Genomic DNA, 14,761 nt, shown 5'->3' with positions numbered 1-14,761 from the left:
AGGGCAACGAATACCCTACGAAATAGAGGTGAAGAAAGTCTATTCTCATGGAAAAAGCAAAGATGAACGACAGCCAAACAACTAAGACAAACTGCAGGGAAAACACACAATGGCATCATCAGCTCGTAAAGAAAAAGCCACTCAACATGGAAGAGCGTATTTGCAAGAAAACAAGAAAATAAGGATCTCAAGTATAATAGCGTTTGGGCGTATCATTGACTCGCAAGAAACCAGCTAAAAATATGATACAGACTATGTAGGATATAGACAAATGAAAGCAAGAAGCCAAACGCCGTGAATAAGAGAGAATTGACTATCCCCAGAGAAAAGCAGAAAAGCAGAAAAGCAATCAGGGATCATCATAACTGGCTTTTTGTGCCCCTCGAGTAATTCAGACGTCCAACCCACGTACGCTGATATTATCACACCCAGTCACCATCAAAACCACATTCTTACCAGGGCCGAGTTCTCTAGCGAGATCAAGTGCCTTGGATACCGCGTGACTCGAGTCAAGACCGGACAAGATCCCCTCATGTTGCTGAAGGGTTCTAAATCCGTCCAGGGCAACCGCGTCGGTAGCCGTGGAAATTTCAATTCGGCCAGAGTCCTTCCAATGGGCGACTTCAGGACCCACAGTAGACAAGTTCATATCTGGTGAAATGGAATGCGAGTCAAGGATCTGGCCATCGTGGTTTTGGAGCAGGAGAGTGCGGGCACCCTGCAGTACCCCAAGTCCACCATCTGTCAGGGCAGCTGCATTCGCAGCTTCCACACCAACCAACCGGATAGATGAGTCATGAAGGAACGGTCTGAAGAGACCAATTGCACCGCTACCGCTGCCAACGGCGGTGACGAGGGCATCCGGCTGGCGACCTGCTGCCTCGTGCATTTGGGCTGCAACCTCCTCGCCTAGAAGGGATTGGAACGTGCGAGCCAGGGTCGGCAGGGGACTGGGACCCACCGGGCTACCCATGAGGTAGTATGCAGATTCGTGATTGCAGACCGCATATCGCAAGGCTTCTGTGATGGCAGCGCGTAGACCACCCATGCCGGAGGGTGCGCGGGCTGTCAGGACCTTAGCGCCGAGGGACTTCATCTCGAGCACGTCCTTCTCCTGGGCGCTAGCGTCATCTGCACCAATGACTACCACACAGCGCAATCCCAGACGTGCGCACATTGCAGCGGTGACCTTGCCATGTTTGGCCGAGGCGCAATCCGTGACGATCTCAGAACGGCCCATACGACGAGCTAGCAGGAGCTGGCCGATGATATTGCGGGTCTTGTGGCTGCCATATTCATTCTTGTCCTCTCGCTTCAGCCATATGGTAGCCCCACCTGCCAGGCTGGTTAATTTTCCAGCCATGTGCAGTGGCGTGACACGGTCACGCTGGAACGTGGCATATTCTTCCCAGAACGAAGGGTCTGAAACGGTGGCCTCGAAGAATGATGTCAGCTCGTATAGGAAGCCCATTATGGATTCTGGAGCGAACCGGCCCCCATAGGAGCCATAGCCATCAAATGTGACCTGCGGGGCCCGCAGACTGCCATCTGCCTGCAGGATGGGGGTATACGGTGTGATTGTGGTCAGTCTCGACGTGGAGGCAGACTTGGCAGGTGTCTCGGGGGGGCGTGGAAGTGTTGCCAGTGCCGGTTGATACTGTTGTTGCCCTGGTTTCGCCATCTGAGGCATTTGTCAATTCGGTCTGTGTGCTGCTGTCACAGCTGGAGGGAGAAACTGAGGGAGTCCTGGACTGTACGCTGCCAAGCCCCTCCAGGCAGGGACTAGCAACTCGGGCTTGAGCAACCGTTCTGCCAGCAGGTCTCAAGCGAATGGGATCCTCCACGTTTTCCGTGCCATGTGTCGCAGAATCAGTGGGTTCGCATGATTTGGAAGAGGAAAAGCAAAGAAAACGGCGCAGAGAGCGAAGACGGTGCAGAGAACGAAGCATGATGTATGATGTGTTCTATCCTTCGGATGAAAGTAGAAGTTGAATTGATGTCTTGGTAAAGTGATTGACAAACAAACCATAAAGAGCCATGAAAATCAAAGAGAATGGATTTGAGGTTTGGCTATTCAGACCATGTAGAAGTAGGGTACAGTACCAGTTCACGAGCGGGCGAGAGGTGCATTATGTACAGTGTGGGCGCTCCTGCCTTAGGTACGTGGGTATGTCACCTTTCAGCTCATCGGGCTAGTTCGACGGAGAGCTCGATCAATCGGATTGCCTTCCTTGGCTAACTAGGTTCCAAGACTATCTGACTACCTAGGTAGTTCTTCTAGCCCCCTTCGCGAGTGGAGTATGTACATTTGGACTTGTAAGAACACTGTATCGTGGCGTTACATAGTAGAACGGTGAAGGAGGATGACCAAGTTCGAAGTATACACATCGTCGTGTAAATATCATTGAGTCTATTCTTACCTAGAGACTATGTACAACATAGTGATAGGTAAGATTCGCTTCACTTCTAGAACGTAAAAGACTCCTCATACTGGTAGAAAAAGGATCATCATTCAGACTCCCAGGGTTGCCCGACATCTTGCCAATAAGGACCAGGTTAGAATACACCATACACACCGAGTAGTTCATTCCAAATAAATGCAATCCTTCTAGATGCAATGAACCGCTGCGGTGGGGACTGGGACTCGAGCCCCAGTGCCAATGATGTTCTAAGCCCAATCTAGTATGATCAGATTCCACATCGTAATCGGGGCGTGCAACTTCGCAGGAATCCATCTCATTTTAGCACTAGAGCCGATGATCTTGACTATCAATGAAATCCTACGGAATTCCAAGGTTGTTGGCCTCCTAAGGCAGAATCCCATATATGCCGTGTTACAACATGCGCACTCTCAGAATAGTCTTGTTCCACAAAGCGAGACTTATCTTAGGCCAAATCCAAATCCAAGTCCAAATCCACGGCGTGATCCATTCCAGAACCCGCTCCACGTGTTCCCGTTTCGGGGTACATTCAGATGACTCGGCTGATATAATGATCGTCACTTTAGCTCAAAAATGAGACATATCACATTATGTGGATGGAGCACATGGTATAATTTTACCGATCAATTTTTCTCTCCCAATCGATGAGATCCGTCTGCCCTAAACCGGCCCTTTGGGTCGTGTTCATGCAAGGATCTCTTTCAGCCACATCTTTCATTCAACGACACGTTCTTTTACATCTTTTTCAACGCCAAATTTTACCTTTTTGCCTTTTCAGCTTGTACTTTTGAAATTGTTGGGAAAATTGCTAGCTCCCAATGAAAGGAAAAAAGAAAACAAAGAAAGAAATGCAACCCATCAGCGAGCAGCTTTTATCGTTGGCATATTACATCTTTCATTCTGTGTCATCTCACTATCATAACACGTTGGGCATAGCCCATCCCAGAACGTATATATGATTTACCAAGCTAATAATATCCTTGCATTCTCTTATAGTCTATACGGAGGAGTGTTCATATGAATATTTTATTAAGATCGAGCTAGGGCGAGGGTGATCATGTGATAAACTTAATAGGAAAACCTTGGAAACTTCAACCAATGGGAACTCGGCCGAACAGTCAAAGGAATATTATTTTGCCTTTCTTTGAATGTGTTACGATTTCCTAGCGATTAATTGAAACTAGTAAAGCATATACCAGCCAAATTTGAGGTTGTAGAATTTGTGTGGTCGAAAATGGGAGGATACGAATATAGATTACTGGGCTACTTCGAACGACTACTTCTGATACAAACTTGAATTTCGCAATTATCCCTCGAATAGCATGATATATTAATTCAAGTAGTATTACCGGGCACCAGAAGACACTACAACAGTCTACCTTATAAATAGATCATAGTGGAATTCAACCGTAGGAAAGGGAGGTACACTATGAATATCCCTATCGCCTTCGGGGAATCGGCGGGGGGTGGAGAGCTCGGCGTACGGGGGATTTTATCTATTAGGGGATTAGACCATTCTATAGTTAGCATTTGATCTAAAGTAAGTAAATTGATCTGGTCTCAATTCAATAGGAAGAAGGTAGTTAAAGAAGAATTCAGGATTGAGCTCAGGCATCATAACATAGGTTGAAAATATAGGACTAAATTAAATTAGGAAGAAAGTCTGCGGATCTCTTGGCCGCTAGTTTAGGGGTGGAATCTTTATATACCTTGAAACCACGGACTATCATAGCTTTAAAGGCTTGGTATGAACAGTTTAGAGTGGGAAAACACTTAGACACGCATTCAAACACTTAAGCAACGTCATATAGGCTAGCTTTGGTCTGTAGACCCTATGGTCTCTCAGATAGTTCTCGCATCTTCCTGTATAATTCTCAAAATTGCTAGGCCTACCAGGCCTACCACTTTGGATCCATCCTACCGCGGAGAAGATCAGCTGTCATATAGCCCACTTTAGCCAGCTCCTTTGTCTTGCCAAAATAATTTTTCGAACGAATTTTATCATTGTCATCCACATACATGAGCCCATAGAGTGGACCCTTGGTTTTTTTACTTATTGCGCTTCAGCTAGAAGGAATTATATGAATCCGGTGGAGACAGTGCATGGTTGCCATAAAGAACCTTATCTCACCCATGGACCTTTCCAAGATTTACTGGATACAAGGTAATGTAATCTGGGAAACTCAAGTACGTATGTAGGTAGATAGTGTTGAAGAATAGAGCGAACAAGTTACTTCTGCCATGCAACGACCTCTAAACGTCATATAAAACTGGTCTTTGTGGCTCTAGATTTGAGAACTTGCCCCGGATTATTGATGTTTTTGATGCATGATGTCCTTGATAAGTTGAACTCCTCCCTATGGATTTACATAACAGTAGAAGCCAATTAGCCAATCTGGAAACATTGTCCATGTCTGCTTTCAGCGCCGGTAGACGTCGTGAACGGGTCGCCCCGCCCACGGGTTACCCAGACTTTGACCACCCGCCTCTATAGGGCGAAGAATAAGTATCTATTGGCTTTCGTACTACTTGCTTAGCCTTATTTTAGTGCGTATTTACTTAGGGTGCAAGGTATAAGCCCGAGTTTTTCTTTGTAAAGCTAGGGCACAGGATTGATCTACGCCACACACTACACGCCTTCAAGGATATGCGGCAACAGTGTAATGGCGTTGTCAAGTTCATTCTCCGTGTTGCAGTAAGCGAGGGGGAAGAGAATGATAATGTATTCTGACGGCCGAGCCGCCAGCTTAGTTAGACACTCCGGCCCATATTAGCCGCAAGGATATTTTGATTGTCGGGAATCCGGATAGCATTACAAGCGCAACTAGTTGGCGATGCGGACCATGTATGTAATATGACTACCTGTTGCCCAGATCAACATCAAACCGATATCAAGACAACCTCGCAAATATATCCAACCGTAACGCGACAAGCGTCATCCCATTTGGCATTTTTACTGATAAACCAGGTGATCTCACGAATCATTACCGGAATAGAGCGATGTGCGATCTTAGCGCGGGGAAAGAAAGCTTGGCCTTCGGCGGGGTTGGGAGATTCTTCGAGAACATCTGGAAGACTTGGGATCTAGAGCGATCTATATAGATCGGCCGTTAGACCTTTCCAAGATTTAGATTTAATGATTTTAAGCTTATAGTTCAGGTGAAAGCCGGAAATTTATCTCTAGCAACGTTATATTGTTATATTTTTTTCTTTAAACCATCTAAGAGACATTCGCGACGTGTATATCGTGATAAGAGCAATGGGTCACGAAGCCAGGGGTGGATGGGTTAAAACCATCAAAGCAAAATGAACCAACAGACCCCGCCCCCCAAAAAATTTAAAATTAAAACAGCAAAATCCTTAACGGGTATACGCTTAGATGCAAATGCATAACAGATGTGAGGGAAAGGCGATCGCTGACCGGAAGTCCTTGGCATCTAGCGAGGAGCGACTCGGCAAGCGAGAAGAGTGAAACAGCGTGCCAGTATGGCGTTTCAGGGATAGCGGACATCAGTACTCAAAATGGTATCGAGAGAATGATGTCCGACCGTGGTCCGAAGGGATCCAAAAGGCAGCCAAAAAAAAGGGTTAAATAAATAAAAGACATCGAGTCGTGAGGAATGGAAGGGATGATTCAAAAGAGGAACACATCACTTGGATGTCAAGAAAGTAGGCGATAAGGGATGGATCAATCAGGCGCAGACCTGGACGGCGATCAAGGCGCGGGTGAGGTCCTCGGGGGCGAAAGGGAGGTCCTTTCGGGCGGACATGACGCACGGGGTCATGGCGGGCGAGATGGCGTGGACGAGGGGTGACGAGTAGCGAATAGACTCCTTGAGGAAGAACTTGGGGTCCTTTGAATCCTCGGGGATCTCGTAGAGAGAGCCCTCGTTTATGAGGGTCATCATTGAGCCATTGTAGCTGGAAGGGTTGACGATGGTGGAGGACTGCGAGCCAGAGTCGGCGGCTCGTGGGGATGATTCAGCAGGGGCCTCAGGGCTGGAGGAGGCTATCGAAAGAATTGAGGTTAGAATATATTTTTCCTTGATAGGGTTGAATGTTTCGATTAGGGCTGGGTATGCGTACCTGGATCGACATCGGCTCCATCATCCGGAGACACCGAGTTGTCAGTATCGGATGGACCGGAGTAATCGTCGGAACCTTTATAAGTGTCACAGGGCGACAGGGATATTTCAAGTGAACGAGTCCGTTCGACCATCGCACCCTGGAAGGACCAAGCGGCTAGGCTTTTTTGGTGTTCACGATCGAAGGGACCCCGAAATTTCGAAGGGGGACACTCGTGTCGCCTGTAATATTCGATCTTGGGCTTTCCATCATTTTTGGATTTGGAGCGGAACACCCGCTTGACCTTCTCGCGGAACGTCATATTGGGAAATAGAAAAGAACAGTGAACTGGGATATTCAAGATTCAAATTCAAGAAGTTCAGAGATCAATGCGGGCGGTTCCTGGAGAAAATGCCTCAGTGGTGCATACCACCCCCGGATTGGGAACGGACGCGGTGGGTGTGCAAGCACGAATAGCGGGGGTTTTGGATCAGGAACAGTGTAATCATTTCATGAGGATATAGAGGAGGGAAAAAAAGTACAAGAGAACAGAAGGAAGTAAAAGAGGGAAATGCGGGAATTATGTACAACTAGTATTATGGAACTCTGGATGCAACGGCAAGAGATAAGCAAGTGGGATGGATGTCCGGGTTCCCCAGAAGCGTCTCCGGTCCATATCCGGTGAGGATATTGGGGCAAAAGCAACGGCAATAGCGGCCTCTAACGAATCCACTGTCTGTGCGAGAAGACATTAGCATTATCCTATTAACTATTCGCTTTATATTACTTCAATATTAAGAATTGGTCACTACAAGATATATACTAGTCTTAACATATTGTAGAGTCAATCTTGTACTACAACATAACTACTTCGAATACTCTTAGAAGTGAAATTAATTTCCGAGCAAGTGACCCGAGAACCGGCCGAGTCTGGGCCAAGGAATTGTAATGTCACTGTTACTATTGCACTTAGGCTATATAGGACTGACATTATAGTGGTAGCGAACAGGATCCTCCAGATTCTCCATATGTTCAGGTGGTATGTTCACGAATCAAGCATAATAAAAAAATATGATCATCCATCGAGATGTCAGTGGCGTCCATACCTAGTACTGCAGCGAAGGCTTCCAGAAAACTCGGCCAGATGAGAGCCTCACTGTTACATCATATTATCTTGTAAGAGGATGTGTCATGAAATGGCAGAAGTACGCGTTGGACGGGAAAAAACCGGAATCGGAGTGGAACTTGGCTTGCCCGATTGCCCCGCTTGCCCCCACTCGGCACGTTTTTGCCGCGTTTGCCTGCCTATGACGTAGGTTTGGCTGGTAGGGCTTTTTTTTGGCCAAACTATATATATCAGGCCGGCTGGCCCAATGGCAAGGCGCTTGACTTCGAATCAAGAGATTGCAGGTTCGATCCCTGCGTCGGTCACATTCTTTTTCCACATGCTTGTAGTACAATCGTATGTATTCTTTTTGCGCGAGTGTTCTCATTTAGTGCGTGTAAAAATTATTAGTCGGCAGCCCGAAGGTTTCGCCTAATAAGTGCAGTCTCGCTGGGTGAAACGTTATAACAGGCCGGCTGGCCCAATGGCAAGGCGCTTGACTACGAATCAAGAGATTGCAGGTTCGATCCCTGCGTCGGTCACTTCTTTTTTATATATCCTACATAATTTTCGCTGCATATTTATGCATGACCCAAACTGCTTTGTAGTACGTAGACAAAGTACATCTAGTGGGGTTTGGAGGCTTTCAAAGCCATGGACCTTGCATTTTGCTCATTTTCAATTTTTTACTATTTTTATGATTACTATTTTCGTCTTTTGTTATTCTTCCAAGAATAACAAAAGATGATGTAATCGCTATTTTGCCCTGGACCCTTTCTCCACGAAGAATGTCCACCTGGGTGGTTTCTGAATGACTTAGGAATAATGGGATACATACTGCGTTAGACTTTGCGCCTTTCCCCAGATCATCCTTGAGGTCCCTGCCCTGAGTACCCCTGGACGGTCCCTACCTAGTTGCGCAGGCACAACCCTATTTACCCGATGCAGACGTTAGGGCTGGCCCATGCTCACACGACCAACTATGAAAGACATCGCATGCGGAGGAATGTAGAGTAACAAAAGGGAAAAGACATGTATAACGAATTCAATTCTTTTAGAATAGAAAATTGAATGCATTTGAATCTAATAATAACTAAACAACTAAATAACTAACTAAAATAAGAAAAGTAGAAAAAAAAAGAGATTAAATTTGTGATACTTTGTGTTCCAGAACTGTCCTCACCACGGATCCAAGAACCCTAGAGAAGAGAACATACCGCGTCATCCCTTACTTGACTTCTTCCTTCCTACACTTCACTACTATAGTAAGTTAACTTCGCTTTTTACTATATTTCATCTTCTGACCAGCGCAGAATCAATTCAATCATGGGTAAGAAAGGTGGAAAGAAGAACAAGAAGGGCAGCAAGCCCGTCGCCGCCGCTGTAGAGACTGTCAAGGACGTGGTGTAAGTTGGAAAAGTCCAATTATGCCACATCACCATCTAACTCTTTAGTGAACCCGGTCAAACCGAGGAGCAGATCAAGCAGACCGAAGGTCAGACTGAGACCGCCGAGCAAACCGTCACGCCCGAGACTGCGACACAGCCTACCGAGACCGTCGCCGAGCCCATCACCGAGCCCGTCAAGGCGCCTGAGGCCACCCCCGAGACCGAAGCCCCCGCAACTATGATCCCAGCTGTGGCGGAGACCAAGGATGTGGAGACCAAAGAGGCTATGAAGGCCGAGAAGGCTCTTGCGACAGAGGGTACAGTGGATGAGGCTGTGGAGAAAGCGCGGGCCTCCAAGGCCGGCCAGCTGGGCGAGTTGGAAGATGGCGCCGCCGCAGGCACTGGTATGACACGTGTTAGTAAAAATGCGACAAAGATGGAACTAACCTGGAAACCTGCAGCTATCCTCCCGGAGTCGACCCCGAAGGAGCCCGCTTCCTTGGCCACCACGGCCGGTGTTCCTGCGACACTGGCCGAGCGCCCCAAGACCTCGGAATCAACTGCCCCGGCTGTCGATGCGCCCGCGCCTATTGCCGCCCCCGTCGAGAGCGATGCCGCGCACCCCAAGCGCCCGTACGAGAAGCCCATCTTCAACACTGAGGAAAACTTGAAGCCCCACAAGATGCCCAAGACCGACGAGGAGGCGCTCCCGGCTAGCGTGCCGGAGGAGAAGAAGACCGTCGATACCCTGGCCGGTGCTGGACCCGCTTCCACTGCAGCGCTCACGACCCCTGAGCCTGTTCCTGTCCAGGATGAGGCATCCAAGGTTGCTGAGACACCTAAGGTCGAGGAGAGGGTCGCTGAGGCTCCCAAGATCGCCGAGGAGAAGGTCGAGGCACCTAAGGTCGCTGAGGAGAAGGTCGAGGCACCTAAGGAGGTTGCTGAGACACCCAAGGTTGCCGAGGAGAAGAAGGTCACCGAGGCACCTAAGGTCGCTGAGGAGAAGATCCCTGCCGAGTCTGTCCCCAAGACTACCGCTGCTCAGTCTGGCGCCGGCAAGTCTACCTCCTCTCCCGAAGCGGTCGCCGCCGCGAACGCTGCCATTCTCTCTTCCAAGGGCGATAAGGCTGCTGCCCCAGCTGCTGCTCCGGCTGCCGCTCCGGTTGTTGCCAAGGAGGCTGAGCCCAAGAAGCCCGAAGCTGCCTTGAAGCGTGGCGAGGAGCCGATGCCTAAGACTGAGGCACCCAAGCCTGAGACCAAGACTGAGCCTGTCAAGGAGGAGGCCGATAAGGCCCAGCAAGAGACTCAGAAGACATCTGAGGTAGCCGAGCAGGTCGAGAAGAAGAAGGGCGGGTTCCTGTCCTGGTTGAAGCGCAAGTTCAAATAAGTAACTAATTACTGTGGGGAGTGAGAGAGCCGGTGTATGATATGTGTTGTACGCTAGGTGGGGATGTGGATGCTGGGGGGCTTGCAGGCTAGCCCCGGCTGCCTCAGGCTTTGTTTTTCTTTCTTTTGTCAGGCTTTGATGATACACCAATTGAAATTATATATCAGAATCAGAATCATAGTGCTTATTATTTGTGTCCTTGGGCCTTGTAACGTAAAGTAATTGTTCTAAGTGGATGACTTCAAAGTGTTGGGCTCCAGGGCTCCCAAGTTGTCTGATGTACACCGCTAGTCAGGTGTCAATGCGTAGCTCCAGATGAACATCGATGGAGCTTCAATGACTCTCTTCCCGGACGAATCAGGATTCTCTCTATTCTAGTATCATCGCAATCCACTCAGATCGTCATTAGTGGGGTGGTAGCTCCAGTGGAGACACAATATCACCAACATGGCACCCCGTAGAGCACAGCACGGCTATCAGGCCGATGCTGAAAAGGTTCTGATTCTGCTCTATACAGTCGTCAACGTTGGAACTTTACTCTAGGTAGTGCCGTTAGGTGTAACAACCTTACCTTTATCCAGAACAATTAATCACTCCGGTTTTGCCGACCTCGAGCAATTCGAAGATTCCCAGTCCTTCTCCTTAGGAACAGGAAAATTGGTGACTAGTATCGATACGACATTTCAGCGGACGGATATCGATCCTGTGGGTCATTTGAGACTTCGATGGCTATAACAACATTTGAGGCTGCGTTAATTCTCGTGCAGACTCCTATGAAGATATCGTAACTTACGGGCAAGAAGAGAGGTGAAAGTGATTTTGCATATATGTACCTTCTTTAGTGCGTTTGTTCCCACCTGGGCATACACCCAGGTATATTAGGATTTGCAGAGCCCCAGCATGGACCCTGGTTCTCCATGTGTTTCCAGGGAGACAGAGTTTTATGAGTGAGAGGAGATGAAGAGGGAAAGGAGGAAAGAGGAAAGAACGTTGGAAAGGAATAGGGAAGGTGAGCTTGATAGGGAAGGGGAAGGCGCGTAAGAAGGAAGGCACAACCCAGTCCTAGCACATGATATATCACCGGACCTGCAGCTCCCTCTCTCCTAAAGTTGATTGCCTGAGTTCTTTTACTTCGTCCTCTTACTCGACGTTTCCACTATTCGACTCTATGATAAGGTACCAGTGCTGCCTTTCATTGGGGAAATGACATGAACGTTGAGCCTTTGGAAAGCGAACTCAAGTATTCAGGGATCATTACGGATTTCATACCTCAGCCTTCGCGGTTCCAGTTGGCATTAACATATATTCCCGTCTGGTCCTCCTCAGACGCCTCATGAATGATGCCGATACATCAGCTGCTGTCAACACTATGCGGGTTTATGGACATTCCCGTGATCCTGGGATGACTGACCAAACATGGAAATTGTGGTAAGTGATCATCCAGATGCCTATGTTGTTAGTTACGCTACATTATGAGCTATATATGTACTGATGTTGATACTCTAGTTGAACTCGTAGCCCAATGACCCCGCGGTTGACTGGCAGCTCATACGGTCTAATTTTACTACCTATTTCTCTCGGGTTCTTAGTTTCTTGATCTTACATTCTGACCATAAAAGATACCTCTCTCTCCCTAGTCAATACCTAGCGAAAGATGCTACCATTCAACTCAGAATATAGTCCATATTAGGGAGTCCATGAAGCAAGTAGATGAAAACACCTGGCTTAGTGGCGGCCTGATTCTCCGTTTCTCGAGCGGTTGTTCCCATGCCTCTTCTTGGAAAGACACAAGTGGTAAACGATATAATGAGAATAAGACGTGTGGATGTCCAATATGTACATATGTACAGAATCGGTCTAGCCACATCTCCAAGCGGGGTTCCCCCGGGCCCGCAGGCCACCCGCTTACAGCTGTTTCGGGCCTCGGTAACATTCCAAGAAGTATATAAATCTGGGGAAACTCTACCTTGCTCAAATACTACTATTCAGTTCTCAAGATGACATCTCTTCCACGTAAACTATGGCAGCATCCAGCCCCCGAGTCGACCCAGATGGGTCGCTTCCGGCGAGACCTAGAGAAATCCACCGGACACAAGTTCGACGTGAGTGAGATTGGTCTGTGGAAAGATGCTATCTATCTAACATCTCCCAGTCCTTCCATGATATGTACCTGTATTCGGTCAAGAACCGCTCAGCGTTCTGGGAATTCTGCTGGAAATACTTCCAACTGATCCACGAGGGCTCCTACACAAAGGTAGTTGATGAAACCGCTCGAATGGATAGCGTGCCCGAATGGTTCCCCGGTGTACGTCTGAACTTCGCCGAGAACCTGCTTTTCTCACGCATTGCTGGCGACAAAACAGACAAGGAAGACGAGAAGATCGCTGTTAGCGAAGTTCGAGAAGGCGCTGCGCATGAGGTTATCCATCTCACCTGGGGTGAGCTCCGACGACGGACTGGAGCGTTGGTCCAGGCTATGAAGGCTCATGGGGTCGTTCAGGGTGATCGTATTGCTCTCTGCGCGGCGAATAGTATCGATACACTATTTGTGTTCTTGGCGTCAACGGCTCTGGGTGCTATCTTCTCATCTAGTTCCACGGATATGGGTACTAAAGGCGTTTTGGATAGACTGCTTCAGATCAAGCCTCGCTGGCTGTTTATGGACGACCTGGCGGTTTATAATGGTAAGACCATCGACTTGCGATCGAAGATTGGGGAAATCGTGAAAGGCATGGAGTCTGTCCCTGAATTTGAGGGAGTCGTCTCACTACCTCGGTTCCATTCGCGGCCGGCGGATATCAACTCCATCCCTAGGACCAAGACTCTGGCGGAGTTCCTCGAAAAGGCGGGCGGAAATGAGAAACTTGAATTTGAAAGAGTTGGATTTCGCGATCCCTTCTTGGTGGTTTACTCGTCTGGCACGACAGGACAGCCGAAGTGTATCGTCCATTCTGTGGGTGGCGTGCTTCTAAACTCGAGCAAGGAGGGAAGATTGCATAGTGATCTCGGGCCTGACTGTGTGACCTTACAATATACGACAACCGGATGGATTATGTATATGAGTGCTGTGCAGACTTTACTCTTTGGGGCACGGGTGGTGCTGTATGATGGAAGCCCATTTATCCCAGGTATCACTGCTTTGGTTGACCTTGCAGCACAGGAGAAGTAAGTCGTCCTTTTGTTGACATGACATTCACTCCACGATGTACATTTGAAGTCCCCGGCTAATCGATGGCAGGGTGACCCACCTTGGAATATCACCCCGGTGGCTCCATGAGTTACAACAGGCTAAGATCAAACCCCGCGAGAAAGTTGATCTCAGCTCGTTACGGGTTGTCACAAGCACTGGCATGGTCCTTCGGGATGCATTGTTTGAGTGGTTCTATGACGAAGGGTTCCCATCCCATACTCGTCTGAATAATATTTCTGGTGGCACTGATATTGCAGGATCCTTTGGAACAGGCAACCCCCTTGTCCCACTATATGTTGGTGGGTGCGCCGGATGCAGCCTGGGCATTCCCGTGGAGGTTTACGACTCTACGATTGAGGGCGGCGACGGGATCAAGGGAGTACCCGTGGAGGACGGTGTTCCAGGCGAATTGGTCGCCACATCTGCTTTTCCCAACATGCCCACACTATTCTGGGGGGATGAGAGCGGCAAGAAGTACCATGATGCGTATTTTGAGAGATTCGACAGTGGGGCCACTCCCCCTGTGCCTATGACTATGGTCGCTAATTCTCTTCAGACGTGTGGACACACGGCGACTTCGTTTCCATCCATCCAATCACGAAACAAATTGTGTTTCACGGACGCGCTGATGGGGTGCTCAACCCGTCGGGAGTGCGATTTGGATCGGCCGAGATCTATCGGGTACTTGAGGGCCAATTTTCGAAAGAGATTAGCGATTCCATATGCGTAGGCCAGCGACGACCAACAGATACGGACGAGCGGGTGATACTCTTTTTGCTGATGAGACCAGGGGTGGCGTTCACACCGGACCTGGTTGCACGAGTGAAGAGCGCCATCCGTTCAGAGCTGAGCCCTCGCCATGTACCCATGTTCACGTTTGAGACCCATGAAATCCCGGTATGTGCTTTTGTAGTGAAAAACAAGATCTGTAAGAGCGGAACTGACCCACGTATATCGTCATAGACCACGGTCAACCTGAAAAAGGTGGAGCTCCCTGTGAAGCAGATTGTGTCTGGAAAAATCATTAAGCCGTCGGGTACACTGCTCAACCCGAAGAGCTTGGACTTCTACTATCAATTCGCCAAAGTGGAAACTCTGCGCGAGAGTAAGCTCTGAACGGACTCTTGGACATCTTCCCATCCCAAGTGACTCCATATGAGAGGAGCAGACCGGGTCCATCGGGAT

The 14,761-nt window shown here is 48.5% G+C and overlaps 4 protein-coding genes across 4 annotated transcripts; 2 read left to right on the top strand and 2 right to left on the bottom strand.

The window, feature by feature from the left end:
- Positions 1-391: 391 nt before the first annotated feature.
- N7489_011895 (tryptophan synthase) lies at positions 392-1,681 on the bottom strand (the record flags this gene model as incomplete). Its single annotated transcript, XM_056717644.1, has 1 exon — positions 392-1,681. The coding sequence occupies one exon, from the start codon at positions 1,679-1,681 to the stop codon at positions 392-394; it is 1,290 nt and encodes a 429-aa protein (XP_056565266.1).
- Positions 1,682-6,133: 4,452 nt separating this feature from the next.
- N7489_011894 (uncharacterized protein) lies at positions 6,134-6,828 on the bottom strand (the record flags this gene model as incomplete). Its single annotated transcript, XM_056717643.1, has 2 exons — positions 6,134-6,450; positions 6,528-6,828. 2 exons carry the CDS (start codon positions 6,826-6,828, stop codon positions 6,134-6,136), a joined length of 618 nt encoding a protein of 205 aa, XP_056565265.1.
- A 2,109-nt stretch (positions 6,829-8,937) lies between these two features.
- Positions 8,938-10,386, top strand: N7489_011893 (uncharacterized protein; the record flags this gene model as incomplete). Its single annotated transcript, XM_056717642.1, has 3 exons — positions 8,938-9,017; positions 9,066-9,403; positions 9,461-10,386. 3 exons carry the CDS (start codon positions 8,938-8,940, stop codon positions 10,384-10,386), a joined length of 1,344 nt encoding a protein of 447 aa, XP_056565264.1.
- Positions 10,387-12,383: 1,997 nt separating this feature from the next.
- Positions 12,384-14,692, top strand: N7489_011892 (acetoacetyl-CoA synthase; the record flags this gene model as incomplete). Its single annotated transcript, XM_056717641.1, has 5 exons — positions 12,384-12,488; positions 12,539-13,551; positions 13,625-14,082; positions 14,133-14,473; positions 14,540-14,692. The coding sequence occupies 5 exons, from the start codon at positions 12,384-12,386 to the stop codon at positions 14,690-14,692; spliced, it is 2,070 nt and encodes a 689-aa protein (XP_056565263.1).
- Positions 14,693-14,761: the final 69 nt, after the last annotated feature.

Source organism: Penicillium chrysogenum (genome assembly GCF_028827035.1).
Source record: "Penicillium chrysogenum strain IBT 35668 chromosome Unknown utg000005l_segment0_segment0, whole genome shotgun sequence".
Taxonomy (NCBI): domain Eukaryota; kingdom Fungi; phylum Ascomycota; class Eurotiomycetes; order Eurotiales; family Aspergillaceae; genus Penicillium; species Penicillium chrysogenum.
Note: the sequence above shows the minus strand (reverse complement) of the source record. Positions and strands in the feature narration are given on the sequence as shown.